The following is a 14,105-nucleotide window of genomic DNA, read 5'->3' as shown; positions in this document are numbered from 1 at the left end:
TCGATTTTATACACCTGTCATTAACGGGTGTGGCTGAAATAACCGAATTCACTAATTTAAAAGAGTGTGGACATACTTTTGGATGTACAGTGCATTCGGAAAAGTATTCAGACCCCTTGACTTTTCCCACGTTTTGTTACGTTACAGCCTTATTCTAAAACTGATTCAAATTTTTTTTTTCTCATCAATTTACACACAATACCCCATAATGACATCACAATACCCCATAATTACATCACAATACCCCATAATGACATCACAATACCCCATAATGACATCACAATACCCCATAATGGCATCACAATAGTCCATAATGACATCACAATACCCCATAATGACATCACAATACCCCATAATGATATCACACCCCATAATGACAAAGCAAAAACAGATTTATAGAATTTTTTGCAAATGTATTAAAAATAAAAAACTGAAATATCACATTTACATAAGTATTCAGACCCTTTACTCAGTACTTTGTTGAAGCACCTTTGGCAGCGATTACAGCCTCCAGTCTTCTTGGGTATGACGCTACAAACTTGGCACACCTGTATTTTGGGAGTTTCTCCTTTTCTTCTCTGCAGATCCTCTCAAGCTTTGTCAGGTTGGATGGGGTGCGCAGAGCTATTTTCAGGTCTCTCCAGAGATGTTCGATTGGGTTCAAGTCCGGGAACTGGCTGAGCCTCTCAAGGACATTCAGAAACTTGTCCCAAAGCCACTCCTGCGTTGTCTTGGCTGTGTGCTTAAGGTCGTTGTCCTGTTGGAAGGTGAACCTTCACCCCAGTCTGAGGTCCTGAGTGCTCTGGAGCAGGTTTTCATCAAGGATCTCTCTGTACTTTGATCACCCATCTTTAGCGTATAGTCCCTCGCCAGTCAGATCACCCATCTTTAGCGTATAGTCCCTCGCCAGTCAGATCACTCATCTTTAGCGTATAGTCCCTCGCCAGTCAGATCACCCATCTTTAGCGTATAGTCCCTCACCAGTCAGATCACCCATCTTTAGCGTATAGTCCCTCACCAGTCAGATCACCCATCTTTAGCGTATAGTCCCTCACCAGTCAGATCACCCATCTTTAGCGTATAGTCCCTCGCCAGTCAGATCACTCATCTTTAGCGTATAGTCCCTCGCCAGTCAGATCACTCATCTTTAGCGTATAGTCCCTCACCAGTCAGATCACCCATCTTTAGCGTATAGTCCCTCACCAGTCAGATCACTCATCTTTAGCGTATAGTCCCTCGCCAGTCAGATCACCCATCTTTAGCGTATAGTCCCTCGCCAGTCAGATCACCCATCTTTAGCGTATAGTCCCTCACCAGTCAGATCACCCATCTTTAGCGTATAGTCCCTCGCCAGTCAGATCACCCATCTTTAGCGTATAGTCCCTCGCCAGTCAGATCACCCATCTTTAGCGTATAGTCCCTCGCCAGTCAGATCACTCATCTTTAGCGTATAGTCCCTCACCAGTCAGATCACCCATCTTTAGCGTATAGTCCCTCACCAGTCAGATCACTCATCTTTAGCGTATAGTCCCTCACCAGTACTCACTACAGAAGTGCGTGAATCACAAACATTATTACTACCTTTAATTAAAGGAAACGAATGCTACTAGTCGCTGATCTCATAAATCTGAGTGGCACTTATTCTGATTCCTAGTGGTGTTTTGTGTTGCGTTCGTTATAGCCCTTATTACTGACAACATACAACAGACCCCCATACCGTCACGCTACTGGTATTTTAAGATAACGGACACACAATAATAATGTCAAAGTTTTACTTGTTCGCCACATTGAAAGACATTGTGGAATTGTCTCTAAGTTGTGTATTGTGTAACGGATCTGTTTTAGATACCCCTCTCACCACTGGGATAACTAACACGCAGCCGAGCTGGAGCTTCGGTAGAGTTTAGCTCCCTAGCACTGGAAATCCTCTCACGCAGTTTCTGAGCCCAAACCCAAGGGTGGAACGGTCTGTGTGTGTGTGTGTGTGTGTGTGTGTGTGTGTGTGTGTGTGTGTGTGTGTGTGTGTGTGTGTGTGTGTGTTTGTTTGTGGGGCCTGGCTCCTGTCCTGCTCCAGGCAGGGAGGGAGGCCATCTTCCCCAGCGCACACGCACGCACACGCACACGCACACACGCGCACACACACACACACACACACACACACACACATACACATACACATACACACACACACACACACACACACACACACACACACACACACACACACACACACACACACACACACACATACAGAAACACGGAAAGACACACACAGAAACACGGAAAGACACACACAGGTCCATCAGGGTGGAGGGGCTGAGCTGAGGAACACTGGGTCCACCCCACTGACTGATGAGGAGGAGGAAACCAATAGCCTTAAAACAATAGCGTTATCAGCAGGCTGTGGAGTTCCTGTCCAACGTTAACCCTCACTGACCCAACACTGAGCTGTTACAACCCCTACTGACCCAACACTGAGCTGTTACAACCCCTACTGACCCAACACTGAGCTGTTACAACCCCTACTGACCCAACACTGAGCTGTTACAACCCCTACTGACCCAACACTGAGCTGTTACAACCCCTACTGACCCAACACTGAGCTGTTACAACCCTTACTGACCCAACACTGAGCTGTTACAACCCCTACTGACCCAACACTGAGCTGTTACAACCCCTACTGACCCAACACTGAGCTGTTACAACCCCTACTGACCCAACACTGAGCTGTTACAACCCCTACTGACCCAACACTGAGCTGTTACAACCCCTGCTGACCCAACACTGAGCTGTTACAACCCCTACTGACCCAACACTGAGCTGTTACAACCCCTACTGACCCAACACTGAGCTGTTACAACCCCTACTGACCCAACACTGAGCTGTTACAACCCCTGCTGACCCAACACTGAGCTGTTACAACCCCTACTGACCCAACACTGAGCTGTTACAACCCCTACTGACCCAACACTGAGCTGTTACAACCCCTACTGACCCAACACTGAGCTGTTACAACCCCTGCTGACCCAACACTGAGCTGTTACAACCCCTACTGACCCAACACTGAGCTGTTACAACCCCTACTGACCCAACACTGAGCTGTTACAACCCCTATTGACCCAACACTGAGCTGCTACAACCCCTACTGACCCAACACTGAGCTGTTACAACCCTTACTGACCCAACACTGAGCTGTTACAGCAGAGAGAGAGAGGGAGAGAAAGAGACACACAGACAGAGAAAGAGCGAGAGAGAGCGAGAGAGATACAGGGAGAGAGAGAGAGAGTAGCGAGATCGAGAGAGAGATAGAGGTAGGTAGAGAGAGATAGAGACCGGGGAGAAAGAGTCAAAGAGATTGAGCGAGAGAGAGGGGTGGGGTTGGATCTGGGGCGGAGGGAGGAATGGGAAGAAAAGCAGGGAAGGGAGGGAAAGAGAGTTAGAGAACTTTAGAGACTTTTCAAAGCCAGCCAGACTGTGAAGATATGTGTGTTGAAGGGTCTTTCTGACACCCTCAGGGGTTTGGGTTTTCTCTTTATTCCCAGTCTGACCATCCGCGCTCTGTAGATGTGCACCCTGGACGCCCTAGCCCTGGAGTCTTTACCAGCCTACCGCTGCAGGATCATGTGTTATCAGATCTACTCTACTGTGACTCTGTGTCTGGTCTACTGGTTCTCTCCAGGTATTTAGTTCTACTGTGACTCTGTGTCTGGTCTACTGGTTCTCTCCAGGTATTTATCTTTACTGTGACTGTGTCTGGTCTACTGGTTCTCTCCAGGTATTTAGTTCTACTGTGACTCTGTGTCTGGTCTACTGGTTCTCTCCAGGTATTTATCTTTACTGTGACTGTGTCTGGTCTACTGGTTCTCTCCAGGTATTTATCTTTACTGTGACTGTGTCTGGTCTACTGGTTCACTCCAGGTATTTAGTTCTACTGTGACTGTGTCTGGTCTACTGGTTTTCTCCAGGTATTTAGTTTTACTGTGACTCTGTGTCTGGTCTACTGGTTCTCTCCAGGTATTTATCTTTACTGTGACTGTGTCTGGTCTACTGGTTCACTCCAGGTATTTAGTTCTACTGTGACTGTGTCTGGTCTACTGGTTCTCTCCAGGTATTTAGTTCTACTGTGACTCTGTGTCTGGTCTACTGGTTCTCTCCAGGTATTTAGTTCTACTGTGACTCTGTGTCCGGTCTACTGGTTCTCTCCTGGTATTTAGTTCTACTGTGACTCTGTGTCTGGTCTACTGGTTCTCTCCAGGTATTTATCTTTACTGTGACTGTGTCTGGTCTACTGGTTCTCTCCAGGTATTTATCTTTACTGTGACTGTGTCTGGTCTACTGGTTCACTCCAGGTATTTAGTTCTACTGTGACTGTGTCTGGTCTACTGGTTTTCTCCAGGTATTTAGTTTTACTGTGACTCTGTGTCTGGTCTACTGGCTCTCTCCAGGTATTTATCTTTACTGTGACTGTGTCTGGTCTACTGGTTCTCTCCAGGTATTTAGTTCTACTGTGACTCTGTGTCTGGTCTACTGGTTCTCTCCAGGTATTTAGTTCTACTGTGACTCTGTGTCCGGTCTACTGGTTCTCTCCTGGTATTTAGTTCTACTGTGACTCTGTGTCTGGTCTACTGGTTCTCTCCAGGTATTTATCTTTACTGTGACTGTGTCTGGTCTACTGGTTCTCTCCAGGTATGTAGTTCTACTGTGACTCTGTGTCTGGTCTACTGGTTCTCTCCAGGTATTTAGTTCTACTGTGACTCTGTGTCTGGTCTACTGGTTCTCTCCAGGTATTTAGTTCTACTGTGACTCTGTGTCTGGTCTACTGGTTCTCTCCAGGTATTTAGTTCCACTGTGACTCTGTGTCTGGTCTACTGGTTCTCTCCAGGTATTTAGTTCTACTGTGACTGTGTCTGGTCTACTGGTTCTCTCCAGGTATTTATCTTTACTGTGACTGTGTCTGGTCTACTGGTTTTCTCCAGGTATTTAGTTCTACTGTGACTCTGTGTCTGGTCTACTGGTTCTCTCCAGGTATTTAGTTCTACTGTGACTCTGTGTCTGGTCTACTGGTTCTCTCCAGGTATTTAGTTATACTGTGACTGTGTCTGGTCTACTGGTTTTCTCCTGGTATTTAGTTCTACTGTGACTCTGTGTCTGGTCTACTGGTTATCTCCAGGTATTTAGTTCTACTGTGACTCTGTGTCTGGTCTACTGGTTCTCTCCAGGTATTTAGTTCTACTGTGACTCTGTGTCTGGTCTACTGGTTTTCTCCTGGTATTTAGTTCTACTGTGACTCTGTGTCTGGTCTACTGGTTCTCTCCAGGTATTTAGTTCTACTGTGACTCTGTGTCTGGTCTACTGGTTTTCTCCTGGTATTTAGTTCTACTGTGACTCTGTGTCTGGTCTACTGGTTCTCTCCAGGTATTTAGTTCTACTGTGACTCTGTGTCTGGTCTACTGGTTCTCTCCTGGTATCAACAGATAGTATTTAGTTTGTCGACTATCCGGACTATCCAAATACAGTGTGACCCACTCTATTTATATTCATGACATAAGGCAGCTGATGACTTTTGACCACTATGTCATATAAAATATTTATTTTATCAAATCACATGTGGAGTTGTCTGGCACCCCAGAATTAGAGTGATATTTCAAAGGTCTGGCAGTCCTCGTTCTAAGGACCGCACTGAATGAGTTCATTCTCAACCCCACTTAGGTCCCCCTAAATCCCTTAAGTAGAAACACATAGGGTCCAATAAAGACTGGACACTACAAAACACGTTTCTTTAGCAGGAAACGTTCCTCTCACTTTCATGTGTTGTTTGGACAACAAGCAGCAGTAAGTTTTAAAACCCCTAGAGTTGACGTCTGCGCCCCCCGTGGAAATCCAATTAGCATCATAAAAAAACAAAAACATAGACATGTTTAAGCTAGAGATACCAGTTGAAAGTTGAAAGAGCTACAGCTGTGTTTGTCAGACCATGAGACACCCCCCCCCCCCCCCCCAAAAAATCGTTCTTCTCACGAAAACATCCGTAGCGTCTGAATGGTTTTGCTATGAACTATTAAGATGAGACACTCACGAACACGATGGTGTTCTCCGTTTTGCTCTACGACCCCCACAAGCCCCACGGGACTTGTCTGAAGTCGGTACAGCCTGTATGCCAACTTGTGTCTGCAGCGTCCCAAAAGTTTAGACTTTACACTCATATGACAGTTGAGACTCTCACGAACATGCACATGTTGATTGTTTTGTTCTAGGACACCCACAAGCCTCACAAGACTCGTCTGAATGTAGCCCGGTACCCGTTTAAAAAATATGTATGGAAGTAGAGTATATATTGAAGTAGTTTAGTGTCTAAAATATGGGGTTAAATATGTGTAATACATAATAATAATAATAATTGCCTGATCTTTCTTATATCTCTCAGATACAGGATAGACATCTCTCAGATACAGGAAAGACGTCTCTCAGATACAGGAAAGACGTCTCTCAGATACAGGACAGACATCTCTCAGATACAGGACACACATCTCTCAGATACAGGAAACACATCTCTCAGATACAGGAAAGACGTCTCTCAGATACAGGAAACACATCTCTCAGATACAGGACAGACATCTCTCAGATACAGGAAACACATCTCTCAGATACAGGACACACATCTCTCAGATACAGGACAGACATCTCTCAGATACAGGACAGACATCTCTCAGATACAGGAAACACATCTCTCAGATACAGGACACACATCTCTCAGATACAGGACAGACATCTCTCAGATACAGGAAACACATCTCTCAGATACAGGACAGACATCTCTCAGATACAGGAAAGACATCTCAGATACAGGACACACATCTCTCAGATACAGGACAGACGTCTCTCAGATACAGGAAAGACGTCTCTCAGATACAGGACACACATCTCTCAGATACAGGAAAGACGTCTCTCAGACACAGGACACACATCTCTCAGATACAGGAAAGACGTCTCTCAGATACAGGACACACATCTCTCAGATACAGGACACACATCTCTCAGATACAGGACAGACATCTCTCAGATACAGGACACACATCTCTCAGACACAGGACAGACATCTCTCAGATACAGGACAGACGTCTCTCAGATACAGGACACACATCTCTCAGATACAGGACAGACATCTCTCAGATACAGGAAACACATCTCTCAGATACAGGACACACATCTCTCAGATACAGGACAGACATCTCTCAGATACAGGACACACATCTCTCAGATACAGGACAGACATCTCTCAGATACAGGACAGACATCTCTCAGATACAGGAAAGACATCTCTCAGATACAGGAAACACATCTCTCAGATACAGGACACACATCTCTCAGATACAGGACAGACATCTCTCAGATACAGGACAGACATCTCTCAGATACAGGACAGACATCTCTCAGATACAGGACACACATCTCTCAGATACAGGACACACATCTCTCAGATACAGGACAGACATCTCTCAGATACAGGAAAGACATCTCTCAGATACAGGACAGACATCTCTCAGATACAGGAAAAACATCTCTCAGATACAGGAAACACATCTCTCAGATACAGGAAACACATCTCTCAGATACAGGACACACATCTCTCAGATACAGGACAGACATCTCTGAGATACAGGAAAGACATCTCTCAGATACAGGACAGACATCTCTCAGATACAGGACAGACATCTCTCAGATACAGGAAAGACATCTCTCAGATACAGGACAGACTCTTCAAAACAAATGTCCATTAGATTTTTTTGTTGTTCGAGTTATGAATCTGTTTTTCAATGTGTTTCTATGAGCTAATAAGTAAAGCCATATTCAACGTTTCATTCCCCCAACCCTTTAGGTATCTTTTTGATACCAAAAGGGGGGTCCTACAATTCCAAATGAAATAGCTAAATTATCCTTGGTATGACCTTCTTAAAACAATTCCATATGTCAGCATAGTAGAACCCCTCTAGGGTTAGAACCCCTCTAGGGTTAGAACCCCTACCCCTCTAGGGTTAGAACCCCTACCCCTCTAGGGTTAGAACCCCTACCCCTCTAGGGTTAGAACCCATCTAGGGTTAGAACCCCTCTAGGGTTAGAACCCCTACCCCTCTAGGGTTAGAACCCCTCTAGGGTTAGAACCCCTACCCCTCTAGGGTTAGAACCCCTACCCCTCTAGGGTTAGAACCCATCTAGGGTTAGAACCCCTCTAGGGTTAGAACCCCTACCCCTCTAGGGTTAGAACCCCTCTAGGGTTAGAACCCCTACCCCTCTAGGGTTAGAATCCCTCTAGGGTTAGAACCCCTCTAGGGTTAGAGCCCCTCTAGGGTTAGAACCCATCTAGGGTTAGAACCCCTCTAGGGTTAGAACCCCTACCCCTCTAGGGTTAGAACCCCTCTAGGGTTAGAACCCCTACCCATCTAGGGTTAGAGCCCCTCTAGGGTTAGAACCCCTCTAGGGTTAGAACCCCTACCCCTCTAGGGTTAGAACCCCTCTAGGGTTAGAGCCCCTCTAGGGTTAGAACCCCTCTAGGGTTAGAACCCCTCTAGGGTTAGAACCCCTACCCCTCTAGGGTTAGAGCCCATCTAGGGTTAGAGCCCCTCTAGGGTTAGAACCCCTCTAGGGTTAGAGCCCCTCTAGGGTTAGAACCCATCTAGGGTTAGAACCCCTCTAGGGTTAGAACCCCTCTAGGGTTAGAACCCCTCTAGGGTTAGAACCCCTACCCCTCTAGGGTTAGAACCCCTCTAGGGTTAGAACCCCTCTAGGGTTAGAGCCCCTCTAGGGTTAAAGCCGGTCAGTCTCTCACTTTCATGTGTTGTTTGGACAACACGCAGCAGTGTGCTTTAAGGCCAGTCATTCAGTCCCTGGGGTTACAACACAAACCAGTCCCAGCATTCTGTCTCTCCATCTTCCCTTTATCTTCAGATAACAGAGGGAGTCTATCTATCACCCTGACAGCTCTGTTTAGGATTCGTCCCAAATGGCACCCTATCTATCCCCTGTGAGTCCTAGTCAAAAGTAGTGCACTATATACCACTATATAGTTTGGGCTCCCGAGTGGCGCAGCGGTCTAAGGCACTGCATCTCAGTGCTAAGAGTCATCACTAAAGTCCCTGGATCAAATGTGATTGGTGAGTCCAATAGGGCGGTGCACAATTGGCCCAGGATCATACGGGTTTGGCCTGGGTAGGCCGTCATTGTAAATAAGAATTTGTTCTTGACTGACTTGTCTAGTTTTTTGTTTTAATATAGGCTGCCATTTGAGACGCATCCTATGCTGAGGTTTTGACAGACCGTAACACACCTCTAGTCGGAACTAGAAGCACAAGCATTTCGCTACACTCGCATTAACATCTGCTAACCATGTGTATGTGTGACAAATACAATTTGATTTGATTTGATTCTCAATACAGCATAGCATATAATGTCTTAATACATTCTCCTTTTATTGACTCGTCTTTTTACACAGGTTGGCATTTATTGTCCTGAATCTTGCCCTAGAAACAACTCTGCAGTGTGGTTACTAGCTGGCACGGGCACAAAGTCATTTAAAATCTAACCCAGTGTAACGGATGTGAAATGGCTAGCTAGTTAGCGGGTACGCGCTAATAGCATTTCAATCGGTTACGTCACTTGCTCTGAGACCTGAAGTAGGGTTTCCCCTTGCTCTGCAAGGGCCGCGGATTTTGTGGAGCGATGGGTAACGACGCTTCGTGGGTGTCAGTTGTTGATGTGTGCAGAGGGTCCCTGGTTCGCGCCCGTGTCGGGGCGAGGGGACGGTACTAAAGTTATACTGTTACACCAAACCTTAACCATAACCTTAACCACACTGCTAACCCTAATGTCTGACCCTAAAGTTAAATTAGGCTCATTCTTGTTTTCATACATTTTTAGCCAATTTTGACTTTGCAGCTGGCACATCTAGTGGACATTGCCCAGTTCTGCCTCCAGGACAAGACTTATCCCAATAAACGTCAACCTGCCAGCAAATGGGCTGAAGGAAATAACTCGATTTTTGTTAAAGGCCCAGCGCAGTAAAAAAGAAAATACGTATTTCCTAAGTTTTATATATATTTCCACATTATGAAGTTGGAATAATACTGTGAAATTGTGAAAACGATGATAATGCCCTTTTAGTTTAAGAGCTGTTTGAAAAGACGCCCGAAATGTCAGCGTGTTTTAGTGGGATGGAGTTTTGAAGGTACATTTGTTTAATAGACCAAAAAGAAAGATAATCTCTCTTGAAATAACAGCTAGTTTTCAGTTTTCCCCTCCCCACTCAGACCACTCCCAGACAATCTTAGCTAAATTCTTGCTTGAGAAATTGCTCTTTGTGTCACGCCCTGACATTAGTTATCTATGTTTTATTTATTATTTTGGTTAGGTCAGGGTGTGACGAGGGTGGGTATGCTTGTTTTTGTATTGTCTAGGGTTTTTTGTATGTCTATGGGGTGTTTTGTAAGTCTAGGCATATTGTAGGTCTATGGTGGCCTGAATTGGTTCCCAATCAGAGGCAGCTGTTTATCGTTGTCTCTGATTGGGGATCATATTTAGGTTGCCATTTTCCAGTTTGGTGTTTGTGGGTTCTTTTTTTTTATGTGTAGTTGCCTGTCAGCACTCGTTTATATAGCGTCACGGTTTGTTTTTTTGTTAGTTTGTTCAGTGTTCATTCGTCTAAAAAAGAGAATGTATGCATACTGTGCCTTGGTCTCCTCATTACACCGAACGTGACAGTTTGCTAAGAAGCTATTTTTTTGCTTCTTTTTTTACCATTTTAATTGAAAACAAATCGCAGTAAAAGGTATTTATTTGTTACGCAGAAATGATAATATGAAAGTAGAAAACAGCTGGACCTTTTAAGATACGTTTTGGCCGTAACTCAGAGGGCGTGCCGTCGCTCCCAAACAACGTGTCCCAAGTGCCACCCCGTTACTGATATAGTGCACTACATTTGATCAGAGCCCTTTGGGGACAGAGAGCCGTTTGGGACAGACCGTGTGTAAGGCTGAGGAGGGATTTCAGACCGTGCAGAGAGAGAGAGACGGAGCCAGACCACCTGTGGATGAAAAAAAAAACAAGAGCTTTTCCTTGAACAGAAATGAAACAAAAGAAACACAGAGGTCTGGGTCATGTGAAACACAAGTGAGAAAGAAAACGATGTTAATGCTCGGTGAATATACAACCGTGTTGATATAATGAACTAGTTAAAAATTCTCTGTCAAGTTTCATGTCCTTTATATTGTACCGTTGTATTTATGTCTGAGGTGTACAGAATGTGACCCCTATGACTTCACAAACACAGATACAGTGGCAAGAAAAAGTATGTGAACCCTTTGGAAATACCTGGATTTCTGCATAAATTGGTCATCAAATTTGATCTGATCTTCATCTAGGTCACAATAATTGACAAACACAGTCTGCTTAAACTAATGACACACAAACAATTATACGTTTTCATGTCTTTATTGAACAGACTGTATAAACATTCATAGTGCAGGGTGGGAAAAGTATGTGAACCCTTGGATTTAATAACTGGTTGACCCTCCTTTGGCAGCAATAACCTCAACCAAACGTTTTCTGTAGTTGTGGATCAGACCTGCACATCGGTCAGGAGGAATTTTGGACCATTCCTCTTTACAAAACTGTTTCAGTTCAGCAATATTCTTAGGATGTCTGGTGTGAACCGCTCTCTCGAGGTCATGCCACAGCGTCTCAATCAGGTTGAGGTCAGGACTCTGACTGGGTCACTCCAGAAGGCGTATTTTCTTCTGTTGAAGCCATTCTGTTGTTTTGGGTCGTTGTCCTGTTGCATCACCCAACTTCTGTTGAGCTTCAATTGGCGGACAGATAGCCTAACATTCTCCTGTAAAATGCCTTGATAAACTTGGGAATTCATTTTTCCGTCGATGATAGCAAGCTGTCCAGGCCATGATGCTCCCTCCACCATACTTTACAGTTGGGATGAGGTTTTGATGTTGGTGTGCTGTGCCTTTTTTCTCCACACATAGTGTTGTGTTCCTTCCAAACATCTCAACTGTAGTTTCATCTGTCCACAGAATATTTTGCCAGAAGCGCTGTGGAACTTCCAGGGTCACTTTTGCCAACTTTTTTTGGACAGCAGTGGCTTCTTCCGTGGTGTCCTCCCATGAAGAACATTCTTGTTTGGTGTTTTATGTATCGAAGACTCGTCAACAGAGATGTTAGCATGTTCCAGAGATTTCTGTAAGTCTTTAGCTGACACTCCAGGATTCTTCTTAACCTGATTAAGCATTCTGTGCTGTGCTCTTGCAGTCATCTTTGCAGGACGGCCACTCCTAGGGAGAGTAGCAACAGTGATGAACTTTCTCCATTTATAGACAATTTGTCTTACCGTGGACTGATGAACATCAAGGCTTTTAGAGATACTTTTGTAACCCTTTCCAGCTTTATGCAAGTCAAAAATTCTTAATCTTGGGTCTTCTGAGATCTCTTTTGTTCGAGGCATGGTTCACATCAGACAATGCTTCTTGTGAATAGCAAACCCACATTTTGTGAGTGTTTTTTATAGGGCAGGGGAGCTCTAACCAACATCTCCAATCTCGTCTCATTGATTGGACTCCAGGTTAGCTGACTCCTGACTCCAATTAGCTTTTGGAGAAGTCATTAGCCTAGGGGTTCACATACTTTTTCCAACCTACACTGTGAATGTTTAAACGATGTAGTCAATATAGACAAGAAAAATACAATATTTTGTGTGTTATTAGTTTAAGCACACTGTGTTTGTCTATTGTTGTGACCTAGATGAAGATCAGATCAAATTTGATGACCAATTTATGCAGAAATCCAGGATATTCCAAAGGGTTCACATACTTTTTCTTGCCATTGTAAGTGACAGTGCTAATATTTTATCAGACTAGTAGGACTATGTTAGTTAACTGATAAATCTATAGATGAATATGGTGTATGATTGTAACACTGGGGTGCCTTTCCCCTTCCTGTCTGTATCTCCTCTGTGTATTTGTCAACGCCTCCTCCTTCTTCTCTGTCTGCGGAGTGAGAACCTTGTCGTAATAACTGTCAGTCTTGTCCAGGCGAGTTGGAAGACAGACTCGATAGCATCCCTCCGCCCAAACCTCTGTATTCTACACTTCAGCCTGCTTGAACGTAACAGATCAGAAACACATTTGGGTGTGTAAACTGAGTTATACGACTGTGTGTATCATCTCCCTGTCCGTAGGTTTTAGGATTAAACTCAACCGATTGTGATATGATACTCTGACATGGATTTTATCTTCCATTTTTTGTTGTTGCTGCAAGAGCCATATTAACACACACCTTACATTGTCAGTAGTCCTCAGGACTATTCTTCCCCCTATTAACCCACACCTTACATTGTCAGTAGTCCTCAGGACTATTCTTCCCCCTATTAACCCACACCTTACATTGTCAGTAGTCCTCAGGACTATTCTTCCCCCTATAAACCTCCACCCTGGTTGTCAGTAGTCCTCAGGACTATTCTTCCCCCTATAAACCTCCACCCTGGTTGTCAGTAGTCCTCAGGACTATTCTTCCCCCTATTAACCTCCACCCTGGTTGTCAGTAGTCCTCAGGACTATTCTTCCCCCTATAAACCTCCACCCTGGTTGTCAGTAGTCCTCAGGACTATTCTTCCCCCTATTAACCTCCACCCTGGTTGTCAGTAGTCCTCAGGACTATTCTTCCCCCTATTAACCTACACCCTGGTTGTCAGTAGTCCTCAGGACTATTCTTCCCCCTATAAACCTCCACCCTGGTTGTCAGTAGTCCTCAGGACTATTCTTCCCCCCATAAACCTCCACCCTGGTTGTCAGTAGTCCTCAGGACTATTCTTCCCCCTATTAACCTCCACCCTGGTTGTCAGTCGTCCTCAGGACTATTCTTCCCCCTATAAACCTCCACCCTGGTTGTCAGTAGTCCTCAGGACTATTCTTCCCCCTATTAACCTACACCCTGGTTGTCAAGGGTCCTCAGGACTATTCTTCCCCCTATAAACCTCCACCCTGGTTGTCAGTAGTCCTCAGGACTATTCTTCCCCCTATTAACCTACACCCTGGTTGTCAGTAGTCCTC

At 44.8% G+C, this 14,105-nt stretch overlaps 1 protein-coding gene across 1 annotated transcript in view; it reads left to right on the top strand.

Annotated features, from left to right (window-relative positions):
* The first annotated feature begins 3,441 nt into the window (after positions 1–3,441).
* Positions 3,442–14,105, top strand: part of LOC120026142 (tyrosine-protein kinase receptor Tie-2-like) — a 91,188-nt gene continuing 80,524 nt past the window's right edge. Inside the window, exon 1 of the mRNA XM_038970963.1 lies at positions 3,442–3,679. Coding sequence (XP_038826891.1) covers positions 3,565–3,679 — 115 coding nt within the window. The 5' untranslated portion in view covers positions 3,442–3,564. The remainder of the gene's footprint in view (positions 3,680–14,105) is intronic.

Source organism: Salvelinus namaycush, chromosome 31, assembly GCF_016432855.1.
Source record: "Salvelinus namaycush isolate Seneca chromosome 31, SaNama_1.0, whole genome shotgun sequence".
Lineage (NCBI taxonomy): Eukaryota > Metazoa > Chordata > Actinopteri > Salmoniformes > Salmonidae > Salvelinus > Salvelinus namaycush.
This window is presented reverse-complemented; position numbering and strand designations above follow the sequence as displayed.